This window comes from Zerene cesonia, chromosome 13 (genome assembly GCF_012273895.1).
Source record: "Zerene cesonia ecotype Mississippi chromosome 13, Zerene_cesonia_1.1, whole genome shotgun sequence".
NCBI lineage: Eukaryota > Metazoa > Arthropoda > Insecta > Lepidoptera > Pieridae > Zerene > Zerene cesonia.
This window is the reverse complement of record NC_052114.1, coordinates 1,641,458-1,666,203: the sequence shown is the minus strand read 5'-3', so window position 1 is coordinate 1,666,203 and position 24,746 is coordinate 1,641,458. Positions and strand designations below refer to the sequence as shown.

General features: G+C 33.1%; 1 protein-coding gene across 1 annotated transcript; it reads left to right on the top strand.

Annotated features, from left to right (window-relative positions):
- On the top strand, positions 1 to 22,946 carry LOC119831381. Its single transcript, XM_038354697.1, has 10 exons — positions 1 to 303; positions 1,069 to 1,270; positions 9,479 to 9,617; positions 16,077 to 16,193; positions 16,552 to 16,800; positions 17,351 to 17,455; positions 17,928 to 18,149; positions 18,579 to 18,738; positions 20,875 to 20,996; positions 22,576 to 22,946. The coding sequence occupies exons 1-10, from the start codon at positions 285 to 287 to the stop codon at positions 22,705 to 22,707; spliced, it is 1,467 nt and encodes a 488-aa protein (XP_038210625.1). The 5' UTR covers positions 1 to 284; the 3' UTR covers positions 22,708 to 22,946.
- The last annotated feature ends 1,800 nt before the right edge of the window (positions 22,947 to 24,746 follow it).

The following is a 24,746-nucleotide window of genomic DNA, read 5'->3' as shown; positions in this document are numbered from 1 at the left end:
TCTACTTTTAATCAACTGTGTACTTTGAGCATATATGTGACAGTTTTTAATTAAAATAAGTGAATAAAACGATGTTTTAATTTAATAAAGATAATGTACGTTGACATTTGTGAAGTGAAGTGGCATAGATTAAATAAACAGAAGTGGTAAAACATTTATAATCTGTAATGCAAGTGAAATATAACGTGTGTTTGAAGATGCAGTGGGAAGGAGGGGGGGACAATAGCACAATCTGATTGGCTACTGGATTATGACGACAAAGTAGTGGACAAACAACCGCAATCATGGATAAAATGTCGGCAGGTAAAAATTGTTGATAAAACTATCATTCCATTTGTAAACATATATTTAATAACGTGTTAAATGACAGTTTAATCTTGTAGCATCTCAACAAGCTATAAGATTAAATTAGAGTATCTAGGTTATAAATTTTGCACTCAAATTAAACAGGTACTTGTTTCTTATGGATGCATGAATTTTGATATTTCACTGCCTTAACACTAATTAAAATCTCATCCCTTTATTAATTTATTAGTTAAAGTATAAGATTCTAATTCATATTATATTTTTTCTACATTGTTAATATTATAATAATATTTTTTGATTCCGTAATTGTGTTTGTTGTGATACCCGAGACTGCGGATCTCCAAAACCACCCGCATCATTACAGATGTCATTAATTTAAACAAACGAGGATAAAGTAAATATCTTGTCACGGATCTGAAATTTTGCACTTAACGATAAGCAAGCACATGATCTAAATAAATGTTACTTTGTGGTCTTTGTTTATATAAAAGTATTCCAAACCTTTAAGAGTCACGATCAACAAATATAACTAACAGGCAAACAATATAAAGGTTTTCAAAATTTATGAACGACGAAATAAAATTCGCTTCTTCAAGTATTTTAGTGTCAATTTAGTATTGTCACTTTGTAATAAAACTTTATTAAATATTCTATTGCATTTATATAACTTCAATATTTGTATGATAAAACTGTTAAATCTTTATATCCACTTTCATCTACCACCAGCGATATTTCATATACGTAATATTTGTATCTTTTCAGCAGGTTCAGCGGTGGCGATGATAGGGGCCAACCTTCGTTTTGGCTCCGCGGGCGCTACCAACGCATCTATTGTGAACAACACGCGGTTATGCCCACCGGGAGGGGCGGCGAGCGCTGCAGCGCTTCTAGCGTTATCCAGCCTTGGCATGTCAGCGAATTTAGCGCTGATGGCGGTTATTTTGAGCAAGAAACAATTACGGCGGTAGGTTGTTTGCATTTCTAAGCATGATAGATAACATTTAAATAAATAATGAGGTTTATAGATAAAGTTTTGTCCTGTATCTTCATTACAATCGACCATCTATGTATTTTTGTTGTTGGAACTTACGAAAAAGAATGTATTGATGGAATTTTAATACATAAAAAATCTTTCAAAGAATAATTCAAGCTTTCAATGACGCAAAACCGCTGAACTATTACAATCCTTCATAACACGTACATTAAATATTCCATCATTCCAAGGGTTATGTAGTACGAGTAAACAACCGCAGAGACTTCATTACATTATTAATTCTGTATGAATATGCCATAAATATATCGACGGTAGTCGGACGTGCCTTATCTTGTACTGTGTCGGCAATTTTATCCACATCGCAAATATGATAATGGTATCAGACTTCGATGTAGTTAATTGGCAGTTGTGGTTTTACCATTTTGTGTTTGATTAATTTATTATTGAAATAGTGTCTCTACCGCTTTGTATCCATTTCATTTTAATGCGATCTGTCAACTTTTTTTTGGTAAAATTATTTTCTACAAGGATCTATTTCATGGTGGTATAAGGTGCTGTTAGTTATGGAAGGCTGTATAGTTATAGAATTGAAATACTCCTACTTTATAATTCCGGGATTTATCCATTTTAAGGTTTGTTAATTTAACGGATTATATATAAAAATGGGAGATGAAACCATTCAGCGATCTTCCCTCGTACGCGTTTCCATAATATTGTGTTAGCGGGTATGTTGAAAGGATCAACAGGAAAAAATAATATTTCTCATGTTGGAGAGCGTTAGCAAAAATATTAAAACGTATAGTCCCTATTATACACGCCAAGCATCCAGTTATAGGGTATACGTATACAGTTATATTATCATGGCAGAATGTCTCATTCAGTCAATTCCTATAGTCAATTAATGCCGTAGACCTCAAAGGCGAATTGAAGATATTGTCTATGAGAAAAGATCCATCTGGTATCGTGATAATTTAAACTGAACTGGTTTTCATAGCTACACTAATACCATAAAATAACATTTACTTCACCCGTTTATATGGAATAAGCTCCGAAATTTAAACGCCTTGGAAAAGACTTCACATCTTCAAATCACAAAACTGTATAAATCTTGAATATCATGTGTTATATTTTTTTTCCTGTTTTCATACTTTGTTAGTAATGCTAGTGAATAAAAATAGCTTGAAATATGTCACTGAATTGTATACACTCATCATTACATTTAAGTTATCATGTTAATAAGTTGCGAATGTGCCGATTTAAATGGTATTTTAGGCGTTTGGGATACAGAAGATTAAGTGTATTATTGACTATCCGCTATGATATATGATTCTTTCTCCAGAAAAGCATCTTCATCATATAAATAGATGGAGGTTTGACTTTATCTGGGTAAGAGGGCTATAACTATATATGAAGATTGTGTAGCACTAAGTCCATAATTCAAGACTCCCAAGCTAACTAGAGCCTTGAAGACCGCACGTAGTACATGTCAATATTGAATTTCGACCCTGCTCGCATCTCTAAGGGCATTCCTTGATTCTATTTCAATCCTATATTAAATTATTGTCAGAAACGTCAGGTTCGTATGGAGATGTATGTATTTGGTTATATCCAGAGGAATATAGACTCAGTTATGTTGTAATAAGTGCTGTTATGGAGTGCGGGTCGTGACCTTTCGCATGACTGACTGTCGTTTGATAAACTAAGCTGGTTACTTCATTTATTAATATCGTGTAAGTAATAAAAATCCTAATTAAGGTATCCTAATAAATAAATCCTTAGAACATCGTGATAAACCGATTTGCTAATCAAAAAATTTTACAAAATTTGAAATCTAGTACCTACACTTGATCAGAGGAGTGACCGTGACTTCTTAAAGCAGTAATAATTCCAGATTGGGAAAGTGAGTCTCTGTAATTTTTCCACTCTGGAATTAGTAAGGCTTTAAGAGGTTATGTTAACCCAATATTCAGAAACTCATCAAAATAGTTTCAGGATATAAGTTATGAATATTTGTGTTAGTTTCACATCTATACTAATACAATAAAGCTGAAGAGTTTGTTTTGAATGCGATAATCTCAGGAACTGCTGGTCCGATTTGAAAAATTCTTTCAGTGTTAGATAGCCTATATATTGAGGAAGGCTATGTATGTACCACGGGCGAAGCCGGGGCGGACCGCTAGTTTAAAATATTCGAAATGGTACATCCATTCGTTAGTAAAGAATCTTTCCTCGAAGGATCACTTTTTCACTAATATGTTTATTGGTTTGGCTAAGATTAGTATCATTTGTTCGCGAATGCTTGAAGTGGATGTGAGGCGGTTTGTAATTAATCAATCTAAATCATGATGTGCTAGGTTAGACAAGTCGATTGCATTGGACACGTCAGCGGGAAAGATCAGTCAATCAGTTGGTTCAACGATTTTATTGTGGATGTTTTGGGGCAAAATATATGTGTAGGAGTTTATGAAAAGTATTCGAAGAATAGAAAAAAAAAATCGACAATCAGGCGGAATTCGAACCTGTATCTTTTGTCTTATCGTGGCAAATTTTCTTAATTTTGATCGATGTTATTTCATATCTGAATAATACTAATTATTTATATTAATAGGGGATTAAATAGATGATATCACTTTTTTATATAAATTATTAATTGAACTGAGACGTTTAATTGCATAGTACTCATAAATCATTGAAACAATAATGTCAAAAAATAAGTAAAAAGGGAAACTTTATCGAAATAGAAGCAATAATCTTTTCTCGACGGTAGTTATTCAAAAATGCCTATATATATTGCGAGTAAAAACGTTTTAATGCATTGAATTCAAACGCATGACCACACACAAAAAAGAATGGAAAGTATCAGATACATATGGCGGCAATGCCGATTGTAAATATGAGATTTACAGTGCCGAGATCAGCGTGAGTATCCCAAACTCAGCACACGTAGCCTTTTGTTACGTGTGGAGTGTCTCTTGACATTTATGTCCTTTCTAAACAATACTCTAAGGTGAGGCAGAATTCTTTTACGACGCGCCCATTTGAGGAAGTTTCGTAGCGAAGATTGTTAAAAAATATCCATACTTTTATACTATAATCATAAAACGCTGAAGAGTTTATTGCATTGGAAGTGCTAACTCAGGAACTGCGGAATCGATTTCAAAAATTATTTCATATGTGTCTTTATTTGCTTATAAGTATTTTTGTTTGTTTTGTCTATCCCATTACAATATAAACTCATGTACGTGGAATAAACATGTATTACAATAGATATAAAATACAACGCCACATAATATCTGAGGTTAATTGCATCGAATAAGCAAAAACCACACTAAAAATTAACCGTATACGTAAAAATATTTGCGCTTGACATTTAAATGGGCAATGTTAATTGGTTTTACGTATTTCGGAATACATATGAATTGAGTTTTAATGCATATTAAACGATTCTGACGCGACCTTTGGGTCTCAAATGGATTAATTTTATATTCAAATGACGCTTAACAACGTGGGCTGTAAATTACGATGTTAATGCAATGTGTAAGATGAGAATTTTTTAGTGAAAAGTAAATATAAGCAAATTATTTTATTTACAACTAATTTCCCCAGCAAAGTTTTAATGTAGAACTAATTTCAGTTCGCGGCTTCACATTCAAATCAAACAAAGAAAATTCCAAGAAACTATGAAAATACAAGAATTTTCATACGTATTTCCTATTTTCGTTACTATTAGTAGTTTATACAAGGACACATGATCAAGATATCTTGGTTCATGCTGTAATACACCAAATATATATTGGAAACAGAACACACATGATAATGGGCAATGTTAATTGGTATGGTGATACGCTTTCGGATTTATAATATAAGTTGGCATTTAATTCTCCAAAGGAGCGTCTGCAGGAGTGCTCTTAGCGTCGCCGCGAAGTATTGCTTTAAATTAGAGGCGTAACAAAGCGGTAGTAGAGAGTGCATAATAAAAGTACCCAGAGGACGTTTACGGTCTGTAATTTATAAAAAGAGCATAACGTCGACGGCGACTCTATTTGAACTGTAGGATGTTTTTTGAGTGCAAGAATCTTTTATGACAATCTTTTTATAAGGTTGTATAACTTAACCCACATCTGAAGAGCGTCTATATTATACCGTACCAAAAAAGGGAATTTCAAAAACAGAACGATGGTTTTAATCAATCCTAATTTAATATGATACTTTTAAGTTCAATATGTCCAATAATTTTTTCTAATAAGTAGACTGAGGTAAGCTATCTGAAAGCGCTTACATTTGCGTAGTTTGTAATATATTAATTGGCTTAAAAGCGATAAGGCACAAACTATAATCGTACAATATGTATACGATGATAGTTTGTGTATGCTTTTTGTGTATATCTGTGCTTTGCGTAATGAAGCGTTGATAAATAAATTAAATATTAGATTAAAGCGAATCGTTTTCTTGTCGGTCAATAAAACATTCCCATGGCGTTTCTAATAAATCAATCATTGTCAAGATGAGGACTTCACCGTCGTTGTATAATTTATCATTCACGAGTTTCGTAATCCCATTGGGAGTTCTTGGTATATAATAAGAGTAAATCGTTGTCCCTTCGCTTGATAGGAAGGTTTGATTTGATTTGATTCTTCAACTATGCTTGTATGAATATTACTAACCGCTTTTCCTGGTTTCATCCAGGTTGGCCTGAGATGTAAACAATAAACACAGTAAAAATGTCAATGAAAAATCAGTATATAGATTTAAAATTATATCGTATCAAACAATGAAAATATTACTTACAGTAGTTTATCAAAGTGTAATCACTTTTACACAGTTGAAAAGTTTGGTGGGCAGGGTTTAAATTTAAATTATCTGATGTCAATGGCGTGTGTTGTTTTATTTTAAAAGTCTGTATTTTTTAATAAATCACTACAAGGATTGAATCTGTTCAACTAACTTAGAGGTTCGATTATCAATTCGTTCCAAATAAACAATTTAGCGTTACATTGTGTATCTATTCTAACAGCACAATACAATTTTATATTTATATTAATTAATAGTAGGACAGTAGGACACAGTGGGACATAGTAGGTTTCATATAACTAATTGTGAATGATTTCAGTTGGTTTCACAACTTAAACAAGTATATTGTTTTAGCCTCCCTTCGTTAAGCCAAGTCAAAGGTCTTTGGGCTTAGTCAAAGTTTCCTAAGCATATTTACTCTAGTAATTATTAAGCAGGATTTGAATTTAAACATGAATTTAGATTCCTTGACCTGGAAATTGGCAAGATTATTCGAAAAGTCATATTGTGATAATTTCCCATTGAGAAAGTGTCCATTTATCCATTAAGTAACTAGAACATCAAATGAAGCTATTGTAGAAATACAATTAAATATTGAAGTATATATAAATGAATTATAATATTCTCAAATTACTCACGCTTTTTCATTTTTAAACACATTGGAAATCATAAAAGTTTAGCACTAATTTACCTTCTGAAAATATAATTTCCAACTTTATTAAACTTCGTAGTTGTTTGTTGGGAGTTCCATAATATTTTATGACTTGAAAACTTGCGTGAATTTGGGAGTTTTGTCTTTAAATTGGTAAGTATTTCTATATTTATAAGTACTTTATTCGTGTCAGGAACGCATTTGAAGCTAATTTTACTTATTTTCATTAATTTCGATCATTAATTCGTATATTTAAGTGTTTTAAAGGAATTTCAGGCTCCTTTTCATAAAACCTTATACTCTTTGTAGAATTCGAAACGAAAATTAGCAAAACAATGTTGGTTCCCTTAAATTATGCAATTTTTACTGAGTTAGCCATAATGCTTATCTGTTTAATAAATAGTCCATAGAGAGATTATGCTCAATAAAGCGCGTTATGATTCAATGGCTGCATTGAGGTGAACGTGATTAATTTGCTAATTAATACACGATTATAATATACAATAGGGATTTCGTGATAACTGCAAAACAATTATTATGTCGTCGATAAAGATTGGATGATACTGCTTTTTATATTCTGTTATTTCTATCCTAATGTTTTTTTTTTGTTGGATACCAGCATCAACAGCACATTGTTTTCATTTAAAGGATAGATTTTCTATGAGGGTTTGGGCTTTTGCATAATGCTGCATCAGGCTAACGTGAAATTAGCGTTGGTAAATATGCTATGTCCATATACAGTCATATTGTTGGTAGTCGCTTGCGCACGCGTCGAGTTTCCTCGTTTTCTGACTGTTCTCAATCTATTTTCCATCTCTGATTTAAGCAAACGTGTCAATATTAATATGCAAAACGATTTGTATCAAAATTCTGATGTGATGTAAATATGTTTCCATTATACATCTCGGCGCGTCATTTTTCTCACCCTTCCCAGTCTCTATTCTCGTTGAAAAGGGTAAACGAGTATAAGGAGATCATACTTCTGTAAAAGTTCATGCTAACCATCAAGCGAGCCAATAGAACGGTTGCCAACTTTGATATAAAAAAATGAGCCAAAAATGATTATGGAAAAAGCCTATAAGTGGAATTTTCGGTACCCGATACACGAAAAGTGCAAAAAACAAACGCATAAAGCCAAAGTGATACAATTATCACGCATCGCTTACTAAAGCTCTTATAAAATAAAAAATCCGCTCGGTGCAAATTGGATCCCGCTAATCCGCAATATCCTGTCGATGATAGTTGAAAAAAATTTAAATGTGTTTCGTGTAAATTCTCTATAAATTCACGTCATTTTTCAAACGCAATTTCAGTTTGGACTGCATGATACTGTAATGTATAACTGTATGAATATTGCCGCGTAAAATTACATTATGCGTGTATAAATGACGTTTTAAGTAGCGAAGAAAAAATAAGCATGTTATTTTTTTTGACGTGACAACGTCTTAAATTAGGTTGCGGCTCGGAGGCACTCATAAAAAAGTGTATCGCCCGGTAACGTTACGATGAGTCACCGAACTATGTCCGGTCCGCCGCGCGCGCAGCACTAGAGAATTAGGCGCATTGAATCGGCGCGTGCGGCGCGTGTCTCTGTCTCTGTCTTTTTAGTAAACAAAATATATTTTCAATGCAATTCTTATTTTCATTCAATTCCTTGTTCCTATTGTGCAATTTAATAATATTCATATCAATAAATATTCTACCGAGAAAAAGACGTTGTCACGTAAAATCTTCGCCCGTAAAACTGACTTTACAGGCAACCATTTTTTATTTGAGATTCTTACAAAATGGTTAGATGACGTCTGTGTCGTCGTTATGTACAATGTAAAATTATAATCGACTTGGAAAGCCACATAAAACGTATATTTCATAAATGATCCAACGTAAATAATTGACAAATTTATCATAACCCCGAGAATCTTTAGTAATCTGTACAAAGATTGTTGTTGACTGAAGATAACACGAATTAAAGAGAACGCGGGAAAATTGTAAGGGGCGGCACAGGTGTTGGTTATGGCTAGAGCCCTGAGAATTTGTACCTTGGATTAGACTTTCGTAAAATAATGTAGTAAATAATGTTGACAAAACGGATATATTGCTGTTATATTTGCATTTCTTCATATTATTATTATTTGATAATAGGGCAGTGCTTGGCCACAATTTCGCCTAATGTAAGGTGAGATTTGACCGCCTTTTAGGTACAGTGGAGACGCAAAAAAAAAGTCTCGGTCTGGCAGGACACAGAAGGCTGATCACCTACTTGTCCCTAAAGAAAATTGATTAGTGAAACAGATGTACATCATCTGCCCCATACCCCACTAGGGGACACGGGACTTCACTATTTTTAAGGTGAGATTTGGCTTAAGGTGGAACGCACTTTGTTCTTGAACCTTGACCTGTTTGAACTCGTCGGGGAATAAACATGGACCATTTTCAAATAAAATTTAGGTTTGAACAGGACCATCTCATTTTCTGTACGTACAGTTTTAGTTGAAACGTTAACATAATCTACTTATGTTCAAATTAACTGAAGTGGTCATTTATTGAATGAGATTTTTAGAAGCGGTTTGTTATCGCCATAATATAAAAACTGTTTACCAGTTAGGAAACTTGTTTCTACATAGAAGACCGAGTAGAAGGTCTGCGGATACTTTTTTCAAAGCATTTTATATGCATTTTTTTCTTCATTAAAAGTGAAAAACTTAATTCTACTATATTTCACTGTTTTGTTCTAGTTGGTCACACGGTCTGCTCTTCCATCAAGCGATCGTGGATTGCGCGCGCGCAGCCATCCTCCTTCCGCTGGGTATCGCTGTGTTTAGATGTCAGCCCGTATATAAGTGCTCGCTCGTGGAAACGGCTTTCCTATTATTGGTGAGTTTGCCTGTTTATTGTATTGAAACGGGAGTTTCAGATACATGGAAATATATGTATGTACTTAATATGTAGTAACTGCTTTTCACTGAACTCAAATATATAATACATATTTTGCAAATAGAGTTCATAGGGGTTGTTCTAAAAATACGTCATATAAATTGCATTTCATTCGACCGTAAGACCTAAGTTCGACCGATCAATTAGCTTAAAGTGGGTACATCAGTTTGAGTTCGACTTAAGTCTCTTAATCCGTTGAAATTGGTAGCATCTCAAAGTTCTGCAAACTTTTAGTGTCCACATATTATTTTCTGATAGCATTAAAGTGAAGTGAAAATACTACGATAATGTCTCTATGTTCTTTTCATTTTATTTATCTATACTAAATATGTAGAGCTTTTTCGCTTGAACGCGCTCACGGCTCACCTCAGGAAATGCAGGTTCGATTTAGATGAATGTTTGAGGCCCAAGAATGAATATAGTTAGAGAGATAGAACATAGTTTTATCCCAGAAATGTCACGGAAACTGATACTAGGCGGGGATAATCCCAGGATGATCTATCATTTTCTTAGATTACACGAGCAAAGCCGCGGACGAATAGGCAGATGAATGATAAAGTGTATTCTTAACAGATTTATGCTCTTAACTCTTAACGATTATTTTAAGAAATCTGTCTCTTAGTCACTTTTCGTGTTTAATGCAACAGTCATCCACGAAATTAAATATGTATCATTTTTGTCATGGCCTTCGTACAAGGCGCTCTTAAAAAACATATAATCCAAACATGTTAACATTCAGATTAATTTTAATTAACTGTTACTTGTAACGGCCGTAAAATTTGCTTTTTAATTAACACCAGAAAACCCACTTATTCAGTTAAATAAACAACCTTAATAGACTCTTGCGTATATAATGAACTTATATGAAAAAATATCAGGCCAGCTCAGAGCGGCGGAAGCTGGAAAATCTAATTTTGTGTCCACAGTTGACATATTTTCCACGGTTTAACCGTTCTGAATTTTATACTGGTTCTATTTGTTACGAGTTGAAGTTTTGGCAACGCAGTTATGATACTCGTAGTAAAAATTATTCGTGTTATTGCTTCAGCTTGTGTGTGTGTGTATGTGTGTGTGTTATTATAGCTTTCAAACAGATGATTCTATATGGTTGCTTTGAAAACAAATGTTTCAATCGACGAATGTGGTCGTAGTTTTTTTGAAATATCGTGACATTATTCTATTGTAGTGAGTAAATCTAACATTTTTATCTTAGACACCGAACTGGTTTTAGTTGCGTTGTCAGAAGAGGTTGCGTTGGGAATGATGTTTTTAACCGCAGTGAAAAGTACGCTATCTAGCCTTCTATCTCCAGTGCGATGTAAAAGAAAGATAATCACATTCTCACATTTATAATATTAGTAAGGATAAGGACAGTAACATTTGTATGCCTGTTTTAGGTCTACTGTCCTTGATTGACTATATTGCCGTCTTATATAAAACAAAAGTAAAGCGAAACTATTCTCAGAAGTTTCTCTCAAGCGCGATTAATATCAGCTTGAAGAGTTTTAATTAACTCAGCCAAGGCTTTATACCGTATTTTTGTTTTTTCGTATTCTTTCCTTTAAGTTTGCAATCTAAAAGTTAGTACAAAGTAAATATAATTTTTATTCAACTATCATTTTACAAAGTATCATATATTTTCCGTTTGTAAAAAAAAAAACTAATAAGGCCATTTAAAAATTGGCATTTTTTAATAAATTTTGAACTACAAATAGACCGTGATTCAGACTACATTGTAACGTTTTTTCTCACTAGTTAACCATATTTCTGTTTACAAACGAAGGGTGATTCCAATTACGGCAGTTGGAAGCGCGCCAACAAAAGAAAACCTCTTGAATAACATTAAAGCAATGTATCGTGCATTCAACTTTGGACTATTATGGAATTACTGCTTTAGTCTCCCGTCTAACATAACGGAAAATCGTTAAAGCTGATTTTCCTTTGAAATTATAAACAGATTGAAGATGATTCTTGAGGGGAAAGTATTTTCGTAAATTTTAATTATAAAGGCTAATTTGAAGGCGTTAATTATGGAAAGAATTCCAATGTCGTATTTTTCTATGTTATTAACCACATTAATTAAAATATGAGGGAATCGGAACGAATAAAGCAGTTTATCTTTTTGTGTGATATATTCATATTCTCCAAATTTTTGTGAAATTTTATAAAGTAATTTACAGTATTGGGTTTTTTTTGTGCGAAAGAGAGTAATATAATGATTGGAAAAGTGGTTTTTTCATAAATATAAGTAGCTATGAATACGTAATAACACTTACGCGATAGATCGCGAATTGTTCTAAACATTGAACGTGTCGACAATTAAAATACAAAATATTAGCCGAAAACCTTTTAAACTTTCCATTTTATTATTATAAAAGAGTAAAAGTGAAGTCCCGTGTCCCCTAGTGGGGTATGGGGCAGATGATGTACATCCGTTTCACTGATCGATTTTCTTTAGGGACAAGTAGGTGATCAGCCTTCTGTGTCCTGACAGACCGAAACTTTTTTTTTTTTTGTGCGTCCCCACCGGGAATTGAACCCAGGACCCCTCGGTTCTACGCTCACGCGTTAACCACTGTACCAAGGAGGCGGTCATTATAAAAGAGTGATGTGACTTAACTCTATAAAAATTTCCAACTTTAATACCTTTTACAAATGGCGCCATATAAAAGCTACATTTTACACAACTGCGAGCGTAAAAGCTAAATTTCGACAGTTTCTTTCACACGAAGTTTACGAAGATTAAGCTCTTTTAATACACAAGGTACACTTATCTGCTATGAGATGCTGTTCAAGCTAGCGGTTCGCAATGCGGGTGATATTGGCAACTTGCCCTGTTATCATTTGTTCAAAGAAAACGTGACGCCTGTTTGTGAAATATGATACAATACGCAACTAACAATTGCTTTTTTTATGTCATAAATGGGCTGAACTGAGCTTGTGGTTCGCTTGGTATGTTATGATGGCAAGCGATCACCACTGCCCATGAACATTCGCAATGGTAGTGCCTCTACGTATGGGCTACCCGCTTTTAAGGGAAAAGGGATTAGGAAGGGTAGAAGGAATGGACTGAGAAGGGTAGGGCTTTCGGTGGCGAGCTGACGAATTGTTGTATACCGTAGGACTAAAATATATGTAAATTAATAAAGTAATAAATTTTTAATTTTTATAAAATAAAGTAATAAGTTTTTAGTATTAAACTCTATGCTTATTTACAAGGCATCAAATTTTCATTCAGTTAATTAAATTAATTCATCAGTCAAACATTTTGCTAAGGAACTCTAAATATTTAATGATAAATTATCCATAGTTCATCTGTATCTCTGTAACAAGTTATTTATTCGGCATGTAACAAAATTAATGACACAAACAGACCAATAAAACTATTCTCTTATTATAAATTTTTGTGTGAAATTATTACACCACATAATAACACATTTATATATTTAAGAAATTCACATAATATCAACGAACCCATTTTAAAGGTCAACAATTTTTAAAACATACTAAGATTTACTACACATTACCCGAGTAATAAAAAGTTTATAACGCGCTTGAAAATTTCATGGAAATTTTTGCGCACTAACTTGGCTCATTTCAGTGTCAATGAAATCTCAGCATCAGAAATCTGAAGTAAGCCGGTGGAATTATTTATTTCGTAAACCGCCGACGAAGAGTTATTCAAAGTTTTTAGCGCACTCTTAAGATTTGTTAATTCAGAAACTTGCTTTAATTAGGACGTGAGAGGAAATACTTGAATCCAAGTATAAATTTAGCGTAATTTAGTGCTTTTAATTAACTTCGAGCAGAAATTAAGTTAATGTTCTTGGACGTAATTTATTTAAGCTGTAATTGTTGTGTGCTTATCATTATCGTTTATCTGTTTAAAATAATAAGCAATAATATAAATGATTAAAAAGTTGACAGCGTGAATTATTGATTGTCATATTTCTCAATCTCTTGTCGATTTTTTTCTGTATAAGGAATATTTAAAGCCATATAAACACTGAACCACAGAATAAAATAAATAATTACTCATAATCACGCTCAGAATTGTCCGAATTAAAACTCCGCAGAACTTTGTATGAGCGATTCTTGGTAATTAAATAAAATCCGAGGAAATCCTAAACAACAAGATAGTGACAAATAAAAATAATTATTTGCTTAAGTAAAGCGTGAATGTAAGAAAGTTTTTTGTAGACCTTGCAATTGTAGAATATTCAACGAAGAAGTTTTTATCACAATTTGAAACTTTGAATTGAAGGTTGAGCAACTATTTCAGTAAAAAGCAATTTACAGTTTTGCTCCTAAGTATTTACGTAATAGCGGCGTTCTGAAAGTTATTTTTTAACTGCCTTCATTATGTGTGAAATCTATAAAAAAATAAATTATTTTTAGAGGAATTAACAATTGATAACTAAGACAAGTAAGTGAACTTCACCACAATATACACAAATAAATATTTCCATAATCACTCTTAATATTATAAAAGTTTGTTTGTTTGGATGTCAAACGTCATTGTCGTCAATCACACTGAGACTACTGAACATTGGGTGATAGGATACTTTTTATCCCGATTAAATGTTCCCTTGGGATAAAACAGGAATTTTGATATCTGGGCGGAGCCGAGATGATTTTCTAGCAACAAATAACGTTTAAAATACTGTTAACTTATTTCATTAAAACGTTCTTCACAACTTTTAAAATCTGTGGTGTCAATGAATAGTCCTAAATTATATTTTTTCGTATCTAAAACAAAAGTCAATCACGAGAATCCTAGCAATCTATCATGCAATCGAGGTCATGTTAACACATGCAGAGTGCTGTCTACAGCCTCGAGAGATAGTGCTACGCGCTTCGACACATGTCCTATCATTTACAAAGAAAATATGGGTTCAGTCAGCATCTATGTAAAAAATGTGTGCAAATTAATTTCAACTGTTTTTTGATACTTTATGTAAAATGGTAAGGTCTAGATGTTAATTTATCTAGTAAGTATTAGGTAAGTGATTATTGAAGAAATTCTTATTCTGTGATACAAATAAAAAGTAAAGATATTTTATATATTCAAAACTAAATCCTTTTTGATTGTATATTCTCGCATGTGCAAGTATAGATATGGCTAAGAAATTCAATGCGATCTTATTTATGTTGTGTCATTACTTAATTTAACAAGTATTTTTTTGTATTTGATTTTAGGACAGTATCATACATTTAGAAATTAAAGACTTGAAGTTAAATATGTGTTCTTTAGCTTTATTGTAGACATTTCTAACAAAAGCCAGTATCCTCTTCCACAACCTTCCAAATCGACTACTTTATTCCCGCCATAATTAATCTCTTAATCTCCATTATCCTAATACTCTGGCAACACAATTGCAAAAACATTATTATGCAAATAGTTAAGATCGATGATGGTAAAGTCTTACTCTTGCAAATATTCGATGGCGGTGATGGTTACCCTTACCAGCAGTCGACTCACAAACAGGCCATAACAAAAGATACGAAATTCAAGCAGTGTTTGTATCTTAATATAGGAAAAATCTTATTAACCTGGCGTCACGTATTGCGACCCGCGTCCAGGTCATGTTAGCATGCAATAAGCGTTGTCTAGATATCGTAGACATGATCAAGGCATGTATTATATCGTATGTGCTGAGTATTTTGATAAGTTATCGCATCATAATTTACTTTATTCTATCATATAAAGATAACAATTTTAGATTTTTTTAAGCGACGTTTAGAGTCTTATCAATAATAACATATGATTTAAATTTATTGGGCACACAGATTGTAGCATAAATAAAAAATAATATTTGTCAAAAGAATTAAGCAACATATTGTAAATCTCAGTGGGGATATAATGATTGATTCAATTAAAAAAAAAACGATTAGTAGAAAATTAATATGTTATTGTATTTAGGAAAGATAAATAGAATTCCATAATAACATAATATACTTACTTTTAACGTACATGTTAAAACTGCGAGCGAGTGTTACATAAAATTAACACCAATTGTTGGTTTCGAAATTTAGGTACATAATTTTTGCTCAAATTAATCTGTTTTTATAATGAGTATGATCTTTTTCTACGGGTGGCACTCGAGTAGGTTATTTGTAGAATGAGCTTTCAATTTTCAAATGAATTTCTAAACTTAGCCGCTGTGTATGAACCTGTAACCATCATTTTGTTTTTTTTGACGTTAACAAGACTCCGTAATTGTCATGCCAATTAAAACTTTAATGTAAAAAATTAAGAGCCAATTTGGAACCGAGAGTCGTCTATCTTCATGTTTTTAATTTTTTCTTATTAATAATATCTAATGTGTACATTATATTGTCTGTCTGTGATTGTACAGTCGTTTATTTCTAAATATAAAACAATTTATTTATCCGCAGGTAACGGTATCAACGGTAAATATGCTGACAACGGTGCTGAATGACAGTCCAATTTTCCCGGAGAACGAAGAGGAGCAAGCTGATTTATCGGCACCATTGCTTATGGATAGCCCTCAGGTTGGGCGTTAATTATTGTAGGCAGTTAATAAAGATTTAATTCAATTCACGCAGATTTTTAATCATTGAAAACTTTAGGAAACTGCCTTTTATATTATGTTAATTATGCTACGTTTGTTTTTTACGCCAATATTTAATAATATAGCCATTTTTCGAAATTTTCTGTGTTCGTGTAAAATATTTTTTAACATTCTAATACATATTTAATACATTGAATACACATATTATATTGTGTGATCCACATATAATATACTACGCTACAGTGAATTAAGGCGCTGTTTTGGTCAAATATAATCCCTATTATCATAAAACCATTATATTACTTTATATGTACCAAATTTAAATTTATTTGTTGCAGTGCGTGCTCTTCGGAACATTCATGATATGGTTTGCTTCAATAACGATCAACTTAGGCCCCACGTTCCTCTCTGGGGCCCTAGCCGCCAGCGCGGGCTCCTACGGTTCTTACGGGCCCTCACCATCGTGCCCGCTGGTCAGGGGCCCCTTCAGACATTATGTACTCAACGCTCTATGGATAGGCGTTAACGCTGTGTGCGTGGGTCTTACACTGTTCCATTTGAAGAAGTTACATCGTGATCTCACTAAGGTACGTATGTGTTGCGGTTCTTTGTTTGTCTGTGTGAATATTGTTCAATCAACTGGTTGAAAAACTGATTATATTGCGGTGGTGATAATTTAAACAAAACGTACGTGTCAGATGGTGAAAATTCATAGAGTCGTGTAGAGTAATACTACTCGTAAATTTGTTCGATGCTCATAAAAGCAACAATATTAAATAAACGTAGCCATTTATTATTTATGAACTCAGAATTAAATTCGTATACATAGAAATTGGGAACAATATGAATTTCCAATATACGAAAAAAAAACAGTTGATTGAACATCGTTTGAAATTCACATCACCCATTGCTTTCAACATTGCTGCCGATACAATGTAGCGACGAGTGTAGGCGATGAATAAATTATCGTAGAACACACAGTGCTACGCGATTCAACCTCCACAAAACACATAAAATGGTTGTACTATAAGATTTAAATTTTTTGAACGTGGTATGAGCTCCAGCCGGGAAGTATGCATTATTGGGTGTTGCTGGGGCGTATTGGGTTGGATAAAATTTAAATCTTATCGCATGCAGGCTAACGTAGAGGCAGTTCGCGTAGCTGGTCTAGTGACCACGCTAGTCAGCATGGCTGGAGACAACCGCCGGATGGATTCTCTACCTAACAGCGTGGGACCAAGGGTGACTATTGCATGCATAGCATGCCTCGATATTACTAGCGTATTATTTGATGCACCGCTGTAGGACGTAGTTGTTTCAGATACACGGATTCCACGCCCTAATAACCTTCTTGACTAAATAGTTTATGTTTAAATAAATGACAAAAAAATTGGATGAAAATAAATCAAGAAAATAAACGTAAATAAAGCAAAATTTTTGTTTTTACTTTTAGCGCTATCTTTTTGGTATTTTAGTTTCAACTTTCTGAACAATCTTTTTTTTAAAGTACACAAAATTTATCGTTTCAAAGATTTTTTTTTGTATTTTTATTGGATCTCTTAAATAAAATAAAAATGAGTATGGCGAGTTCTAAAATTATCAAAATTTGTATCATTCTTATTATTTTGATTTAACTTAAACCCAAATGAAAACTCCCTGAAATCCTTAAAACTCAACACAAACATTCGTATTAAAATAGTTGTACAATTTATAGACAGTAGATGGTACGCTAGCTGACGGCCAGTGTCGGAGTGCGAACCTGCCGCTAGGTGGCGGTCGCCGGCTGAGGGGGTATCTCGCGCGGGTGGAGAGGGAGGGGGTGCGCAGAGTGCGGATGTTTCTGGTGATCACAGCGGCGTACGTTCTCTTCTGGGGCCCGTTGTTTATTATCACACTGCTGCATCACCCATCGCTAACGTCGCACGTGGCGTATGAGGTACGAATCTTGCTTGTGACCCAAAGTATACAGAAATACAAAGAACTGACATCAGAAGAGATGATTATAGAGGATACATTATGGAGAAGTAAAACGAAAAATGCTTGTAACCTTTAGTCGTCTTTAATATTTTTTCAGCATTAAATAACGATTTAAAAATTAAATAAGACATTATTAGTGAAATCATCGTGTATGTAGATTAATTATTCCGATACTCTTCAGTCATCAGTCACCTTTTTCACCATCATCATAAATGTTTCACTGTTGTGTCTTTGTCGAGTCAATTATAAAGGATAGATAATGGATAATGTGTAGACATGTCAATTTTATCCTTGTTATTTTTAAGTTTAAGGTCATAACCTGCAACGCACTACTTCTTTAGCATAAAATGTTTTATATAACCTTACTGATATGACTATTTTCCATTAGCTCTACTTCCAAATCACCCTTCATATTTCCTACGTGCATGCGGCGGTGAACCCCCTTCTGTTTCTGGCTCTGCACCGAGCGCTGCGCCGCGCCGCTCTGCAATTGTGCTGTGGGTGTTGTGTCCATTGGAGCCAGTTTGTTCTCGCTCTTACTGCTGCTGGTAAGACTTTCCTTAGATTTTAGATTAACATTATTATTATCTTTACATTTATTATAATCACAATCTCACTTTAGTATCATTAGCCCATGTTATTCATGCCTATATTATCTGCATAGACGTTATCATCTTCATTGTTTATATCTTTATCATCATTATTGTCATCATCAACATCATCATTATCGTCATCATCATCAACTCCATCATTGTCATAATTATAATCATTTTGATTTTGCGTTATAATCCACAAAACTGATGAATTTTAGATTCGGATTTGGAATTAACATTTATTGAACAGATTTTTTTCACAAGAAAAGTTATTCTAAACAAAACTGATTAATTACTAAATGTAATAATAATCGCACAATTAAGCTATAGCAAAGTATCAATTGTGGTGGCGGTTAACCAGAGGTCATTTTGTTACCAAACTGGAGTCAGCGAGGCAAATATAAATCCGATTGTTAAGTCAATTGTAATATTGTGGTCATTTTGAAGTGACAGAGAATGTGACACGTTATAACAATTAAATTAAAGCGGACTCGATTTCTGTAATTAAACTTTATTATAGTTTAAATCGTTGATGTATTTATATCAAAATATGATTAAATGCTTTAAATATTTGAATGAATGAATGATTGAAAATTACTTTGTGCGTTACAATTTAATTTTAAGAATTAATAGCATAAGGTCGAACAAAAAGCTTAAGATAAATAGCAAAAGGCCTTTGAGTTACTTTTGTCCTATTTCCTACTAATATTATAAATGCGAAAGTTTGTAAGGATGTGAGTGTTGGTTGCTCTTTCACGCAAAAAACTACTGAACCGCTTGCAATGAAATTTGGTACGTAGACAGCTGGACAACTGAAATAACATTTAGGCAACATTTTATCCCGATATCCTACGGGATACAGACTTACGCGGGTGAAACCGCGGATTTACCTAAACAAGTGGACATTGGTATTATTTTTTAATTTGATTATTGTGAGTTTTAAACTTTTAAAATAAAACGCAGTTTATATCACTCCTCTATTATTCACTTTTATTTACTCATCAGGTAAAGATAATGTTTCGAAACCGGTCGTAATTTAATAAATTAAATAAAAGAGTTGATAGAAGTGGAAACGCTCCGTATAAAAAAAAACAAAAATTTCGAAATGCAGTTCCATTAAGAGGTAGCAATACAAAGTATAAATTATTGCAGCAAGACAAAACCATGTCTGTTACATTTAAATTTATTATATTTTAATAAATTAATAAAAATATATGAGTATTGCAAATATCTGTAATATTACACGGTTTATACACAATTCTATCTTAAGTCCTTTTTACTTTGTAAAAAACAGATTTTCAAACTTATTCCGATAATATTATGAGTCAAAATGGTATGTTTTTGAATGAAATATTTGAGTGCGGTCAGTACTTCAGGATTTCAATGTATCCGATACAATTAATAATTTAAAGAAGTAGTTATTACATGGATTTGTACATGGTAATTATATAATAATAGATTTATATAATTACCATGTACAAAACAAATATTATAATAATTGTATTTATTTATTTTCATGCACCTATGACATACAGCAGATGATGCTTTTATATTTGATCCATTATTATATTTTCATTTTTTCCGGAGAAAGACTTATAATTTGAAGCTAACGGAATTTGAACAATGTTATAGCAAATAAACATGTTTATTGTAGGTTTCATCTGCACTATCTTACTCAATTTGAATCAAATTAAGCACGTTTGGTCTTCGAATTTCATGTAAAATTTTATATTTATGTACATTTATAAATGGAAAATATAAATCCATGCCATGTTCTCGTTTCAAATTGCTTTCCGCAATACACAATGCGGATTTTTTTGTGTTCGCTTTGCGGCGGCGAACACATGAAGATGGCTTATTATTTTTGAATAATTATCATGTAACAATTCTATGGCTTAAATTATACTATGAATGTTCCGATGTGAACAGAGCAACAGCCGTGTTGTTCGTTTTCGGTGTAAAATGTACAAAGCGCTTCTAAAAGACGTATTCGAAAGAAATATTAATAATGCTCCATCCTCCAAGTCAAAGGTCCCTCAGTTTCTCATCTCCTAATATAATTACGGAATCGTAAAACAATGTTTATTTCAGCTCAATCCCCCCTCGCTCCGTCTTCATTCTCACCGGCTGCGGCGTCCCCCGAACCGCCCCCCGCGCCTCCGCCCCCACTGGCGCCCCCCGCGCCGCCCGCACCTCACCCACACACGATGATGGTAATTACCTCTTATATGTAAGTGTTCACCTCATACGTGGTTTTTTGCACCATCCTGCATCCACCCCGTAGATAACTTGAGGAATTTGTGAAGCGAAGGAGTTTATTGGTTTATTTGTTGGGACTGTAGACTGGATGTGCGTGTGCGTGAAAGCCACGTAAAGTAGATTTCAATAAGATAATGGATATACCCATTCTCTTAACAAACTTTCTGAAGATCCATAATAAATTATAAGATAAGATAAATTCATCTTCTTAATACAATGACGGATATTAATCTAACGATTAATATTTTATATTGATAGAAAATTGTCTTTCATGTTTTCCTATACAAGAAAACTATATATACTTATACATAAAGTTTCAAGAATGTAGATAAATTATTGCATAAGCTTCCATAATTCCAAGGGTTATGTCTTTAAATTTTTCATCATTGAGTTCGTCATCAATCCATAGTAGAATTGGTTTTCTTTATATTTTATTGCATATATAAGAAATTTCTAAAAATTTTTGATTTTTAGAAATTCCTTTAAGATGTGATAAAAAAATTATTGATTTAGTTAGGAGGCGTTCATCTACAAATCCACTATACAAAGTATCATGTTGACTAAAGATGTCCTAGGTAGTTTCTAATATACGAAGCGTATAATCCTTGCGGTATCATTGACGAAAGACAGGAGAAATTGATTGAAATTTGATATGCGAGGCAGGATTGTGGGATACCAAATTAATCAAGATATAGCGGCTACGGTATTACAAGAACGTTCTTCCTGGCCTCACTAGCAAATCAATTCTTCTGTCTTTTCATTGTTTCAAATCATCGTAGTGTTAGATTATCAGGGTTTGCTTCTCAACCTGTAGTGTTTGGCCTTCCTTTCACAGTCCTAATATAAACCATTTGTTTCCTCGTGCAATATATGTATTCGTTTTCTATTTATTGTTCAGGTCGCAAGATTATTATGATTTTTCAATGTTGGCATCACTCCTCAGCTTCCTCAAGTGCTTAGGGTTAAAATTTTTCTGTGTTGTGCAAAGTGTTCTTTGTTATCTCTTATTGGTTATTATTCTATATAAGATATCCCAAGTTCTGTCCGATAGGAATCCTCTCGTGTCGCCTTGTCCTATGCTGAAATGCTTACGCCTTCTGTGCCGCATGTATATATATTTCTTTACAAACGTCCTTCCCTTGCTTTAGTGAGTCTTTACTTATTTGTAATTTCTTTTTTAATATCGCATTCGGAATAGACCCTTTACTTTTAAACGTAAAAATTTTTAGCTTGATGGTATAATGCTATTGAGGTGTAACTATATTTAGAAGATAAATATTAATATTTTTGAAGGGTTTTATATCCGATATCAAGGAAATAAGGAATTATTAATTCATTGATAAGTTATGGTTATAATTTCGCCCAATATCTTACCACTAAAAACCAGAATTTCTTATTGGTTTTCGATAGTCCACCAAAAACATTCCTTTCCCATCGATCCAAACCATCCGCAGCCTCTATCCTGACACCACCTGGCCTTGGAAATAACATCCTCGTAGCGTCCTATCCTAGTAAATGATATCTCGATCTCAGAGTTGGGAAGTTGAGGAGTGTGATGCTGAGAGTATCTCGAGTGCGCGTGTACAGGGAGACGAGGATATGATGGAGTGGAACGGCAACGTGCGCCGTCCGCGGTCCCCGAGCCCCCTCCTCCCCGCGATATGAGCGCACACGCCGCCGCGCGCTCTGCGATTGGACGTTAGCGTTTGTAGTGGTGTGCGTTAGGTGTTTACACGGTCACTGCGTAGTGATTAGTGAGTGTATAGACTCTTCACTTTCTATCCCGATGATTACAGTGTTTTAGTGTTGCACTTGTAGGCTCATTATCGATATCCTGTAAAGGTTGAGGTTGTTTTTTGAGTTTTTAAGTATATGGAATAGAGAACATAAGACATTTCAATAAACTATGTACTATAATTTCTTCTGCAACATGATGGTTTATCAGTTCTGTTTTTTTTATTAAATTAATTTACAAATGTATTCCCATTGAAAAATACAATTTTTTGTTGAATGAAATGATAGTGTATGTGTAAACAACTATTATTAATATTCAAAAGTGTGCCAAAAAAGAGATTTTGTTAATTTAGCATAATAAATCTTATGGCAAATTATATTCTATATTTGTAATTTTATTTCACAGGGAAAATTCGCCAAATGTATGTAAATAATGTGTCAAACATATGGTAATTTCGTATAGTTATTTATATTAAATCAGTATCATTATATTAATACTCTAAAGAATTATCAATAAGTTATTTTTTAAGATTAAATTATGTAAATATTTTATAATATATTATTACTAAAATAATGTGAATATTTAAAAAAAATATTCGCTCTCTATTTATGTAAGAAAGTTTAATTATTCCTATGACACTCCTCGTTACAATTAAACATTTAGAATATGAAAAATATATATAATATCACAAATCATCATCATATAATATCATCTCTTAGTGAATCATCATCATCATCATCAGCAGCCCATATATGTTCCCACTGCTGGGACACAGGCCTCCTATGAGGGTTCAGGCCATAATCCACCACGCTGGCCAAGTGCGGGTTGGCAGATGTCACATGTCGTCGAACTTTTAATTCTTGGACATGCCGGTTTCCTCACGATGTTTTCCTTCACCGTTTAAGCAGTGGTGATGTTATCCACATGCGCAGATAAATTGAAAAATCAATTTATTTCCTGCACGCTCGCCCGGTCTCGAACCCCGACTTATCGATTTTGAAGTCCGAGGTTCTCACCACTGAGCCACCACTGCTTCTTAGTGAATAATACTCACTAATTTAAGAATAATTTTTCTGATCACAAAAATTATGAATATTCGGTAATATTATAACGCTTATGTAAATAATTATGACTTAAAGTGTATAAAACTACGAAAAAGCTCCATTCTAAACTCAATACGATAGGAAAATAACCTATACAAATCTTATTAGAAAATGTATAGTATATTTTGATATAAGCAAATGCGAAACACAGACACCAAATGTAGAATAGATATGAAAAGTGCTAGAATACATAAGAATTAATGTTTAAGCCATTGAAATATAATTAGATTTACTTGTATTTAAGAAATAATATTATATTCCTGTAACAGCAATACGTATTTATAAATAATAGATAACACATTAGAATAACATTAAAAATGTAAATACAATTCTTGTGCGTCGTCTATTTATTCTACATAGTAGACTTCATATTAGACTAACTATATCATCGTTTTTGTTTATACACAAAATAAGTTTAAAAATCAAATAAGATGAAAGATTCGAATTAATTGCGATGCGATAGGACTTTATGTTAATAAAATACTTAAATATTAATAACATAGTCAATGGTAATCCTTGCTACAAAAAATATCAAAGATTCCTCATAAATTAAATGGACAAGGGGATTATAATTGAAAAACAGTATATATATTTTTCTTCTCGTGTTCTCCTCTTCATAGCGAACAATAGTTTAATAAATTTTGTTTCTTAACAATCGTCATACAATTCAACAAACCTAGTACAATTCCAAAACTATTCTAAACGTAAGAACTCTAAAACTAAAATCAAATCGATATGGGTAATCATCGTTGATTAAAACGAAAATATATTAAGTAGAGGGGTGTACCATGAACCCATAAATAAGTTAAACTATAAATGATTTATAAATAAATAATAATACATAATATAGTAACCATCTAACTTGT